At 35.6% G+C, this 12,615-nt stretch overlaps 1 protein-coding gene across 3 annotated transcripts in view; it reads left to right on the top strand.

Annotated features, from left to right (window-relative positions):
* The window catches only part of LOC111058118, a 158,591-nt gene that overhangs the window by 85,569 nt on the left and 60,407 nt on the right, over positions 1-12,615 (top strand). For 2 of the 3 annotated variants that reach the window (XM_039427373.1, XM_039427370.1), the window contains exons 6-7: positions 2,875-3,077; positions 11,150-11,318. In XM_039427373.1, the coding sequence (XP_039283307.1) occupies positions 2,875-3,077; positions 11,150-11,318 (372 nt within the window). Of the gene's footprint in view, positions 1-1,732; positions 1,936-2,874; positions 3,078-11,149; positions 11,319-12,615 lie in introns of all 3 variants that reach the window. The other variant, XM_039427377.1, reaches the window with a different exon arrangement.

Genomic DNA, 12,615 nt, shown 5'->3' with positions numbered 1-12,615 from the left:
CAGCTTACAGCTCTGTGGATTGTGAACGAGGAAATAGTAGCTACATAACCTCAATTTTCTGATGTTTTGTAAACAAATAACAAATTTCCCGTAAAAATCAGCCTTCCTGATATTATAAACGATGACATTCTATTACCAACTTAACGCTAAACTAGTTTAACTTAAACTGGATTAGTAAATGCACTGAGAAAACCGATTCAAGTTTAAACTTTCAGATTAACTTAAACTGTATTAACTTAATCGAGTTTAGCAATCTATACTGTGCAAACGGCCCTTAATGATTTTAATAAAATGTTTATCAATCATGCCGAACTCATACCAAAGGAATGTGTTAGGTGAGCTCTGGTTATGAAGTGGATAATGATCATAAAAATGTACAGACCAAATATTATACCGAAAATTTGGTATCTGGGTTATTCAGAAAGATGAAACGATGAATTATTACACTTGAAAATTTAATGTTGAAGTGATATTAACCGTTCATTCTTATTTTAAATAATCGATTATCTTTCATTTTTCAAGAAAATATATATTTCAGTGATTAAATTAATAATACATTTTAATAATTGTGAGTAATTATATTTCTACATTGTTGAAAAACGATCTGTTAGATATTGAATAAATAATACTCTTCATATCAACCAACCATCTTTATTTTAATACATTCAAGACTAGACTTCTGAATTATTAGATTCCCTATAGCCCCTCATGGCGGCTATGTTACTCGTAGACAATCTGAGAGATTTTTGCTAGAACCACCTTGTAGAACAGCGGCTGCCAGTGCTCATGCAGCGTATTATGGTCCTAGACTTTTAAACCGTCTGTTGCTTGAAGTTTCTGGAGCATCCCAATGTATACCAATTTGTTATTATTCTTTCACTTTCAAAACTTTTAGACAGTATCTTCGACACTACTTATTAGTGAGACAAAATGAAGACTAATTTTGATTTATTTCTCAAATCTGTTTGTAAATCTCAATTCTATTCTTAAAATACATATCTTACTTAGTATAACAGAGCAGAAGAGAATTTGTTGTTTTATTTTTAAATATTGGTGATCTTTATCTTTGATGTAGAACATATAGTTGAATCTCAATTAGGCCTATACTGATTACAAGAGCAACATTTGTATGAAATAGCATAAGAGAATGGAATTTTCTTTTTTCTTGATATTGTAATGTAAAATTATAAAATCTAATTATGTTATTAATATTACGATGTATATTAGTATCTTACGCTATCCAACATTCTAGAGATACACCATCCCTCATCACAAGCTTTGCTTAAAGAGGGATGCAACAATATTATTTAGAATATGATATTTTATGTAAATATTCATTATTTTATAAAGAATTTGTATTTATGTTTGTAAGTATGAATTGTATATTAATTTTTGTTGACATTAATAAATTGAATTGAATTGAATTTGATATTTATAACTTATGATCTTGCGGAGCTAGAAAAGAATAGCGCTATCTGCTTTGTCGAATGATAGACAAGGATAGCAACACCTATGTTAATCAAATACTGCAATTATAACGTGGGCCTCACTATAGTAAAGTGTCCATTTCAATTCCAATGAAAACGTTTGTGTTTTAGCAATAGCCTTGCTTTGCTTTCTTATTCTTCATATTATGGCACTTCACCAAGGAACATAGCTTGATTATGTAGTGATTAAGTGCTCGATTCACTCAAATTTCATCACTTATAAAAACGTGTGATTTGTTTTGCAGTGTGCGAGAGTCCGCGCAAACAGCGGGAGTCGTCGCGCTTGCTGGCGACGGGGGCGTGTGCTAGTGGCGGAGGCGGGACACAGTGTGGCTGTATGACCGGGGGCGGTTGCACTGTGGAGGCGGCGACTGTGTGGCCATCGGCGGAGACCAGTTGCTGCGACTATGGCGACACCACTTCTGTCGCCGAGTTCAATGATAAGATGGTGAGCTAACCTGACTTTTTCTGATTCAATTGTGGGTGAAATACGGTCTTTGCGGAGAAGTAATGCAATTTGTTATTATTCTTTCACTTTCAAAACTTTTAGACAGTATCTTCGACACTACTTATTAGTGAGACAAAATGAAGACTAATTTTGATTTATTTCTCAAATCTGTTTGTAAATCTCAATTCTATTCTTAAAATACATATCTTACTTAGTATAACAGAGCAGAAGAGAATTTGTTGTTTTATTTTTAAATATTGGTGATCTTTATCTTTGATGTAGAACATATAGTTGAATCTCAATTAGGCCTATACTGATTACAAGAGCAACATTTGTATGAAATAGCATAAGAGAATGGAATTTTCTTTTTTCTTGATATTGTAATGTAAAATTATAAAATCTAATTATGTTATTAATATTACGATGTATATTAGTATCTTACGCTATCCAACATTCTAGAGATACACCATCCCTCATCACAAGCTTTGCTTAAAGAGGGATGCAACAATATTATTTAGAATATGATATTTTATGTAAATATTCATTATTTTATAAAGAATTTGTATTTATGTTTGTAAGTATGAATTGTATATTAATTTTTGTTGACATTAATAAATTGAATTGAATTGAATTTGATATTTATAACTTATGATCTTGCGGAGCTAGAAAAGAATAGCGCTATCTGCTTTGTCGAATGATAGACAAGGATAGCAACACCTATGTTAATCAAATACTGCAATTATAACGTGGGCCTCACTATAGTAAAGTGTCCATTTCAATTCCAATGAAAACGTTTGTGTTTTAGCAATAGCCTTGCTTTGCTTTCTTATTCTTCATATTATGGCACTTCACCAAGGAACATAGCTTGATTATGTAGTGATTAAGTGCTCGATTCACTCAAATTTCATCACTTATAAAAACGTGTGATTTGTTTTGCAGTGTGCGAGAGTCCGCGCAAACAGCGGGAGTCGTCGCGCTTGCTGGCGACGGAGGCGTGTGCTAGTGGCGGAGGCGGGACACAGTGTGGCTGTATGGCCGGGGGCGGTTGCACTGTGGAGGCGGCGACTGTGTGGCCATCGGCGGAGACCAGTTGCTGCGACTATGGCGACACCACCTCTGTCGCCGAGTTCAATGATAAGATGGTGAGCTAACCCGACTTTTTCTGATTCAAATGCGGGTGAAATAGGGCCTTTGCGCAGAATTAATGCAATTTGAGATACAGATTTAGGCCCGGTTTCACCAGCAACTAAACGCGTCGTTAGAGGAAGCGTAAACTTTAGTTAGCCCTTGACTGACAAAATTTGATTTCACCACACGGTGGTGTGGTGAAAGCCACCCTTAATATTGCCTTCACGAAACGTGATAAAACTCACGTTTCATCTTTGTACATTGGAGATCTTCTCGCTTTATCAATTATATTTAAAAATTAAATCCGCGACCAGATTTCCAATTCACAAAATAATATTTCAAAAATTGAATAGGTTCTGATGTCATGTATGACATTACTAAGGTTTTTCTTAGGCCGGTTTTCACCAGGAACTAAACTCGTCGTTAGAGGAAGCGTAAACTATAGTTAGCCCTTGACTGATAAAATTGGATTTCACCATACGACGTTAAAGCTAATGAGTCGTTACAATGTTAACCGGCCATATTTGGTCAGTCAACATCTGTAATCTGTCGTTAAGAGAGAAATGGCGGCGTTCTGTTTACTGTCATGTTGAAAGTAGTGGAGGTTATATATGTTTCGATTATTTATTCGCGGGTTTTACGATTAAGCAATTTTTTATTAGACTATTTTGAAGTATTTTTTCAATCGCTTGACTAAGTGTGTTCTTTCACTGTTCGTGAATGTTGGGTTCCTTTTACTTTCCTTGCCCTATTACCATAGGTAAGGAAAGTATTGCTTTCCGAAAAAAATTAAGGTCCCCAATTTCTAAATTTCTATTCGTTTCAAGGTCCCCTGAGTCTAAAAAAGTGGTTTTTGGGTATTGGTCTCTGTGTGTGTGTGTGTGTGTGTGTGTGTGTGTGTGTGTGTGTGTGTGTGTGTGTGTGTGTGTGTGTGTGTGTGTATGAGTGTATGTGCGTCAGTGTACACGCTATCTCATCTCCCAATTAACGGAATATCTTGAAATTTGGAACTTAAGGTCCTTACAATATAAGGATCCGATACGAACAATTTCGATCTAAAGCAATTCAAGATGGTGGATAAAATGGCGAAAATGTTGTAAAAAACAGAGGTTTTCGCGATTTTCTCGAAAACGGCTCCAACGATTTTGACAAGATTTATACCTAAAATAGTCATTGATAAGCTCTATCAACTGCCACAAGTCTCATATTATGTAAAAATTCCAGTAGCTCCGCCCCATCTATGCAAAGTTTGATATAAGATTCTTAATTATCAGGCTTAAGATACAATTTAAACAAACAATTCCAAGTGGAAAAGATTGAGCATGAAAATCTTTACAATTAATGTTCAGTAACATTTTCACCTAAAATTTAAAATAAGCTCGAAATTTGAGAAAATGTTATTATTTCAATTGCAAACTGTTTATTCTATTGAATCATTCACTGTGAAGAGATAGCAGACTTCGTGTGTCTCCAGCGTTATTGTCCTGTCACCAGCTGGATTGGATCTTTGAATAGTAGACTTGAGATGCGCTTGAACACTAACGTCAGGTGATAAATTTTCATAACGCCAAGGAAAGTTGTGTGAGTGCGCCACGCCAGATTTTTTTTCTTTTGTTAGCCTTAGGCAACCCAACATAGACAGAATGACTAGAAGGCATCATGTAGTTTGAAATTTTATCCAATTATAGAAGAAACAGAGTCTTTGAATGAAGACTCTAAGAAAATATGAAATATATAACACCAACTCAGCTTTTCTTAGAAGGCAACTCTACTACGTTAGCAGTAAATTCATAAATATACTAGAAAGTGAATTTCTACTTAATAATTTCTGAAATAATAAACACAGAAAAAGAGCCATAGAGGCATGGCTAAACTTGAACTATTTCCAATCGTTGACTTTTATACAATAATCAACTTCATATTATAAATTATATTTTCGAACACTTCATACGCTAAATTCAAGTTTATTATATTACATCCGTGATTAAGCTGATTTACGACTCACACTGGCGCACAAGGAATCTTCCTCACCTACTGTACTTATGCGTGTGATCATAAATTGAATCTTCATTTTAAAACTATTGTTTGTAATGTAAAGGATATAATTTCGTTATTATATCTAATTAAATAAATGTATGTATCTTGGTTTAAGTGCAGTAGCATATACTTATATTAATTTTTTGTAAAGCTTTTTTGTATTTTGTTTCTGGCAAAATTCATTCATTCATTCAAGAAATGGAATTTAGGATACGGATATCTCTTGAAAGATTTGTGACTGAAGTGGTTAAATTCAAAGATAAGATGGTCAGACCACCTGACACTTTCAATTTCAATTATGGATGAAATAGTTTAATTGATAGAAACAATAAAATTTAGGGTACAGATTTGGAAGAATTAGAATCTCAAGAACAATGTTTCTACTATGGGACATAACTTCACGGTGGTTGAGTTTAATGATAAAATATTATAAGCTATTAATTGTGAGATCCACGTTGTAGTGTCAGAAACTGATAAACATTATTTGTTTGTTATCCTTGTTATCCTAATCTATCATTAGACAAAGAAGATAGTTCTATAGTGACGTCCACGTTATAATGGCAGTGGAGAAAGATAGAAGAACAACGTTGCCGATCCTCTGTCTTGTCAATGCCTTCTATAGACAGTAGCTGATACAGGTTTATTCATTTATTTCTAGTAGTTCTGTGAACAGTAGACCTCACGCAGTATTCTCATCCACAAGTACCTGATTGAAACTACAGACCTTATGGAAATACAGCAATAGACTGACTTCTCCACACACCTATAGTCTGATCGACGCGCAATTAAAAATCTGGTGTGGCGCACTCACACAACTTTCCTTGCCGTTATGAAAATTGATCACCTGACGCTAGTGTTCCCGCGAATCTCGAGTCTACTATTCAAAGATTTGAGCCAGCTGGTGACAGGGCAATAACGCTGGAGACACACATGAGGTCTGCTATCTCTTCATAGTGAATGATTTAATAGAATCAACAATAATTTACAATTGAATAATCACATTTTCTCGAATTTAAAGCTTATTTTCAATTTTAGGTGAAAATGTTACTGAACATTAATTGTAGAGATTTTCATGCTCAATCTACTCCACTTGATTTTTTTCGTTTCAATTGTATCTAAAGCCTGATAATTGGGAATCTATCTGCATTGATGGGGCGAAGCTCCTGAAATTTTTACAAATATGGGACTTGTGGCAGTTGATAGAGCTTATCGATGACTATTTTAGGTATGAATTTGATCAAAATCGTTGGAGCCGTTTTCGAGAAAATTGCAAAAAACCCTGTTTTTGACATCATTTTCGCCATTTTAGCCGCCATTTTGAATTGCATCAGATCGAAATTGTTCGTGTCGGATATAGTGAAAAAGGACCTTAAGTTCCAAATTTCAAGTCATTCCGTCAATTGGGAGATGAGATATCGTACACACACACACACAACACACACACACACCACACACACACACACACACACACACAACACACACACACACACACACACACCACACACACACACACACACACACACACACAACACACACACACACACACACACACACCTTGAAACGTATAGAAATTTAGAAATTGGGTACCTTAATTTTTTCGGAAAGCAATACTTTCCTTACCTATGGTAATAGGGCAAGGAAAGTAAAAAAGGAACATACCTGTCAAATTTCATGAAAATCTATCCCCGCGTTTCGCCGTAAATGCGCAACATATAAACATCCAAACATTCAAACATTTAAACATGTTTAAATGAAATGCCAAACCGTCGACTTGAATCTTAGACCTCACTCCGCTCGGTCAATTAACTGTTCATTCTCGTTTAAAATAATCAATTATATTTTAAGTAAGAAATTATATTTTCAATAATTTCATAATGAATTTTCATAATTAAGATGAAATATTTTGTTAATTAATTATTAATTCTACATTGTTAAAAGCCGATCTGGCAACAGAGCAAAGCGAGAGAGAGATAACGCTATCAGCTTTGTTGAATGATAGTCAAGGATAGTAATACCATTGTAATCAAACACTGCCATTATAACGTGGACCTCACTCTAGCAGTGGAATTGCATCCTTGTCTATCATTCAACAAAGCGGTTAGCGCTATCTATCTCTCGCTTTGCTCTGTTGCCAAATCGGCTTTTATCAATGTAGAATTGATAATTAATTCACACAATATTTCATCTTAATTATGAAATTATTGAAAAATATAATTTCTTGCTTAATAAAATATTTAATTGATTATTTCAAACGAAGATGAATATTACATTAATAAACCAAAATCAGCTACGTTCAAGAAAGCACTGATTTCGTGAGCATTTGCTCCAGAGTTCAGGAGCATGAGGTAAGAGTACTAGTAGTTCTGTGAACAGTAGACCTCGCGCTCAGTAAGTTAGATTGACCTGTTGTTATGTTTTCTCAAAAATTAATAAATAATTTATCAATTTTAAATGTCTAGAAAAAAACCCTAAATAAACATAGAGCTTTCTGTCGTATCGTACTATGACGTGTCGTCCCGGAATGTGAGTGTGAGCGCTGTTATCAGGTCTGGCTGCAACTGTCTACAACGTTGATAGAAAGATACATTTTCAAGATTTTCGATGTTTTTGAACGGGTAGTATTATAGTCCACTAGCCAGCTGATTTATGATGAATAATTCTAGTTTGATTTTTATGGTAATATTGACATTCAAAGGAGACACCTTTTATTTTGTATTATCCTTAAAATGCAACATTTCAAAAAACCGTATTTATACGTCGACGCGAAATTCAAAAAGGAACATACCTGTCAAATTTCATGAAAATCTATTGCTGCGTTTCGCTGTAAATGCGGAACTTATAAACATGAAGAGAAATTCAAAACCGTCGACTTGAATCTTAGACCTCACTTCGCTCGATCAAATATAATTGATTATTTTAAACGAAGATCAACAATTAATATTACATTTATAAACCTGTATCAGCTACCGTCAAGAAGGCAGTTAGGATCGTACCGTCTAGACAGTTGGGATCGGCAACGTTGTTCTCCTATCTTTCTCCACTGCCGTTATAACGTGCACCTCACTATAGTCTATCATTAGACAAGGAATATTTTTCTATCCTATCTTATTCAACTACCATTGTACCGTGGACCTCACTATAATGCAAATCAATACGAATCAACGATTGTACACAGTTCTCGATTTAGCCTGGACGCCGCCGTACTGCATTTAGCCTCACAGCGCGCTACCTGTCCACCAATCGGCGAACCTTTTGCACCCCGGTTTTATAGAATTGTGGGACGGTGTTTTTCGAGTATTTCACAAAAACTATGACCACTTTGTTGTTTGTGAGGGATGAAACGTTTGTTCAAATGATGGTTGCAAACAATCGCATCAAATTCCAACTATTTTATTGTGCGAATCGGGTGTAATGAAGAGAGATAGCTGCAAACTCTCGCTAGAGTTTGTCAGCGTTCGAGAAACGACTACTGTCACTCAGATCTCACATTTTCAGAGGATCATCCCTGATTAAACCGACTACGTCTTCAGCCAATCTACTTTAGTCTGTTATCGCTTTGTCCTGTCAAGAGCTTTTTTTGGAGAACAGGACTATAAATTATTATTGGTCCTGTTCATTCATTACCATACATTAGTAAAATATCTCACCAGACAGGTCCAACATTTAGGTATTTAGTAGTAAGTGAGGTTTACGTTGTAATGGCAGTATAGTTTGTGTAAAATAAGTTGAGACTTGGCCTTCGATCCGAAGAAATTACAGGGTTGCCAAATCGTGTAAAATTGCTACTTCTCAAATTTCCAATTCAATGTCAGAATTGGATGTAGAATATCAACCCCGATATCCTAGTAGTTCTGTGAACAGTAGACCTCGCGCTCAGTAAGTTAGATTGACCTGTTGTTATGTTTTCTCAAAAATTAATAAATAATTTATCAATTTTAAATGTCTAGAAAAAAACCCTAAATAAACATAGAGCTTTCTGTCCTATCGTACTGTGACGTGTCGTCCCGGAATGTGAGTGTGAGCGCTGTTATCAGGTCTGGCTGCAACTGTCTACAACGTTGATAGAAAGATACATTTTCAAGATTTTCGATGTTTTTGAACGGGTAGTATTATAGTCCACTAGCTAGCTGATTTATGATGAATAATTCTATAGTTTGATTTTTACGGTAATATTGGCATTCAAAGGAGACTCCTTTTCCTTTTGTATTATCCTTAAAATGCAACATTTCAAAAAACCGTATTTATACGTTGACGCGAAATTCAAAAAGGAACATACCTGTCAAATTTCATGAAAATCCATTGCTGCGTTTCGCTGTAAATGCGGAACATATAAACATGAAGAGAAATTCAAAACTGTCGACTTGAATCTTAGACCTCACTTCGCTCGATCAAATATAATTGATTATTTTAAACGAAGATCAACAATTAATATTACATTAATAAACCTGTATCAGCTACCGTCAAGAAGGCAGTTAGGATCGTACCGTCTAGACAGTTGGGATCGGCAACGTTGTTCTCGTATCTTTCTCCACTGCCGTTATAACGTGCACCTCACTATAGTCTATCATTAGACAAGGAATATATTTCTATCCTATCTTGTTCCACTACCATAATACCGTGGACCTCACTATAATGCAAATCAATACGAATCAACGATTGTACACAGTTCTCGATTTAGCCTGGACGCCGCCGTACTGCATTTAGCCTCACAGCGCGCTACCTGTCCACCAATCGGCGAACCTTTTGCACCCCGGTTTTAAAGAAATTGCGGGACGCTGTTTTTCGAGTATTTCACAAAAACTATGACCACTTTGTTGTTTGTGATGGGTGAAACGTTTGTTCAAATGCTGGTTGCAAACAATCGCATCAAATTCCAACTATTTTATTGTGCGAATCGGGTGTAATGAGGGGAGATAGCTGCAAACTCTCGCAAGAGTTTGTCAGCGTTCGAGAAACGACTACTGTCACTCAGATCTCACATTTTCAGAGGATCATCCCTGATTAAACCGACTACGTTCTCAGCCAATCTACTTTAGTCTGTTATTGCTTTGTCAAGAGCTTTTTTTGGGGAACAGGACTATAAATTATTATTGGTCCTGTTCATTCATTACCATACATTAGTAAAATATCTCACGAGACAGGTCCAACATTTAGGTATTTAGTAGTAAGTGAGGTTTACGTTGTAATGGCAGTATAGTTTGTGTAAAATAAGTTGAGACTTGGCCCTCGATCCGAAGAAATTACAGGGTTGCCAAATCGTGTAGAATTGCAACTTTCTCAAATTTCCAATTCAACGTCAGAATTGGATGTAGAATATCAACCCCGATATCCTAGTAGTACTAAAAAAGCTTCATGGTTGAAGGATTAAAAGGAAATTTAACTTTTATGATAAAATTGGAAAAATCGCGAGAATTGTTTTTCTTTTGAATATCACTTCTCTCAGAATCATGGGCCGTCGTAATGCGTAATAATTTTATATCAAATTAACGGGGAGAATGTCTCCTTTCTATTGGTGTCTGGGTCATTTTTATCCGACTTATAGTTATTTTTTAACTAATGTTTATGTTCGTCAATGTCGAGACATTTCGAGCAGAAAACATGAAATTTTCGACATGCTAGAAAGTTTTTTGTTTCAAAAGATAAGTAGGTGGTGAAAGCGAGAAAGTTTCTCACAAATAATTGAAATTATTTTTCCAATTGTCAAAAGTAGTCATTGTCAAAACATCTTCGCGATGTTTCCAATTTTATCATAAAAGTTCAATTTCCTTTTAATCATTCAACCCTGAAGCTTTTTTAGTATTACTTACGATATCGGGGATGATATTCTACATCTAATTCTAACGTTGAATTGGAAATTTGAGAAAGTTGCAATTCTACACGATTTGGCAACCCTTTAATTTCTTCGGATGGAGGGCCAAGTCTCAACTTATATTACACAAACTATAGAATGTTATGATATAAGTATGTGTGTGTTTTATTTCATTAGCGAATAGATACTTCTGTACAGTCTTTGTGCATTTTTATCTAATAAACAGCTGTTGTTTTGCAGGACGGTAGAGTTGGAGGGGACGTGGGGGGCCTGGAGCGATGCATGAGCTGCATCAGCAAATTGGGAGCGATGAGTCGCTCGTCTACGGCCGCGTTCTCAGGCACTGCTGCCAACACCCTCTCCACCAACTTCACACCTGCCTGGACCATGGAGGCCCATCAGATCACAGGTCAGTTCATTCGATGCTTTCATTTCATTTGTTAATTTGTACCAACGTTAGTAGACAGAAGGTTGATCACTCTTAGGTGTAAGATTCAAAGTGGTGGTGGGAACGCCAGTGTGACGTCACGTGTAGTAAAGTAGTGATAGGGTCACCACACTGAGCATACAGTTTATTCACTGTATCTTCAAATACATCGTCGTTTAATCCCCTCAAAATTGGCCTAGAACTTTAAAGCTCTCCATACTTACAGTGAATGAATCACTGATTCTAATGATGTTGTTAAATGTTTAGAGTTCATTCAACTTGTATGAATAAAATTAAGTTTTTCAAGAATCTAAAAACGTGATAACCTATGAAAAAGTTAATAAGTTCGAAAAGCGTTAGTAGACAACATTATACTATTATAATTTTAGATTAACCCATAAAACAATCTTGATAAACCAATGCATTGCAATAAACCGATAAATCCGATGCATTGCATTCATATAAATGCACTGAACACATACTGGTATCTAGCACAAATTCTACGAGAATCAAAATATCTCATCCCCGAAATTCACGAGCTGATGTATAGACAAACTACAAAATATAAACTGTAGTTGGTCTTGCCCTAGCCTCCAAATTTCTCCGGAGATCATCAGACAATATTTTCCTCGGTCTTCCTACTCGCCTTCTTCCCTCTGCCTAAAGGTGCGTACAGATATACGCGCCGCGAACATGAGCAATTCACTTTTAATAATCTGTATTTTTACAGAAACTGTAAGATACAGATATAAAAAGCTTTGCATCAGCTGATTAAAAGTGAATTGCTCATGTTCGCGCGTATATTTGTACGCACCTTAAGGGTAACCGTCCACTGGAACCGTATTCAACCGTTCCGTTCGGCCGTTGGATCAGACGAATCTGCCGGCCGTTAATTCGGCCGAATATGGTCGTCCATTGGAACCGTTTACGTCAGTCTAGTTCAGTAGTTGGCTGAACTATTGAATGTTGAATAAACATTGAATTAACTACTATCATAGCCAATAAAATTTTTCATAAACAATGATTATATTGAGATTTTGAAAATTGAATAAACAAATATCCACTAAATTAGTTATTCATTACAATAATCGTACTTTCCGATCCTATTTGTTCAGCAATCTTTGTCCACAGATTCCTTTGAACATCACGACGATGATATCTTTTGTCTCGCATATCCCACAATGGAACATGCTCTTGAAACAAACTTATCAACTTTTCATTGTTCATAGTAACAACTTTATAAAACAGAACAACTTCAAAAAACAAAAACAAACAAGAC

Source organism: Nilaparvata lugens, chromosome 1 (genome assembly GCF_014356525.2).
Source record: "Nilaparvata lugens isolate BPH chromosome 1, ASM1435652v1, whole genome shotgun sequence".
Taxonomy (NCBI): domain Eukaryota; kingdom Metazoa; phylum Arthropoda; class Insecta; order Hemiptera; family Delphacidae; genus Nilaparvata; species Nilaparvata lugens.
Note: the sequence above shows the minus strand (reverse complement) of the source record. Positions and strands in the feature narration are given on the sequence as shown.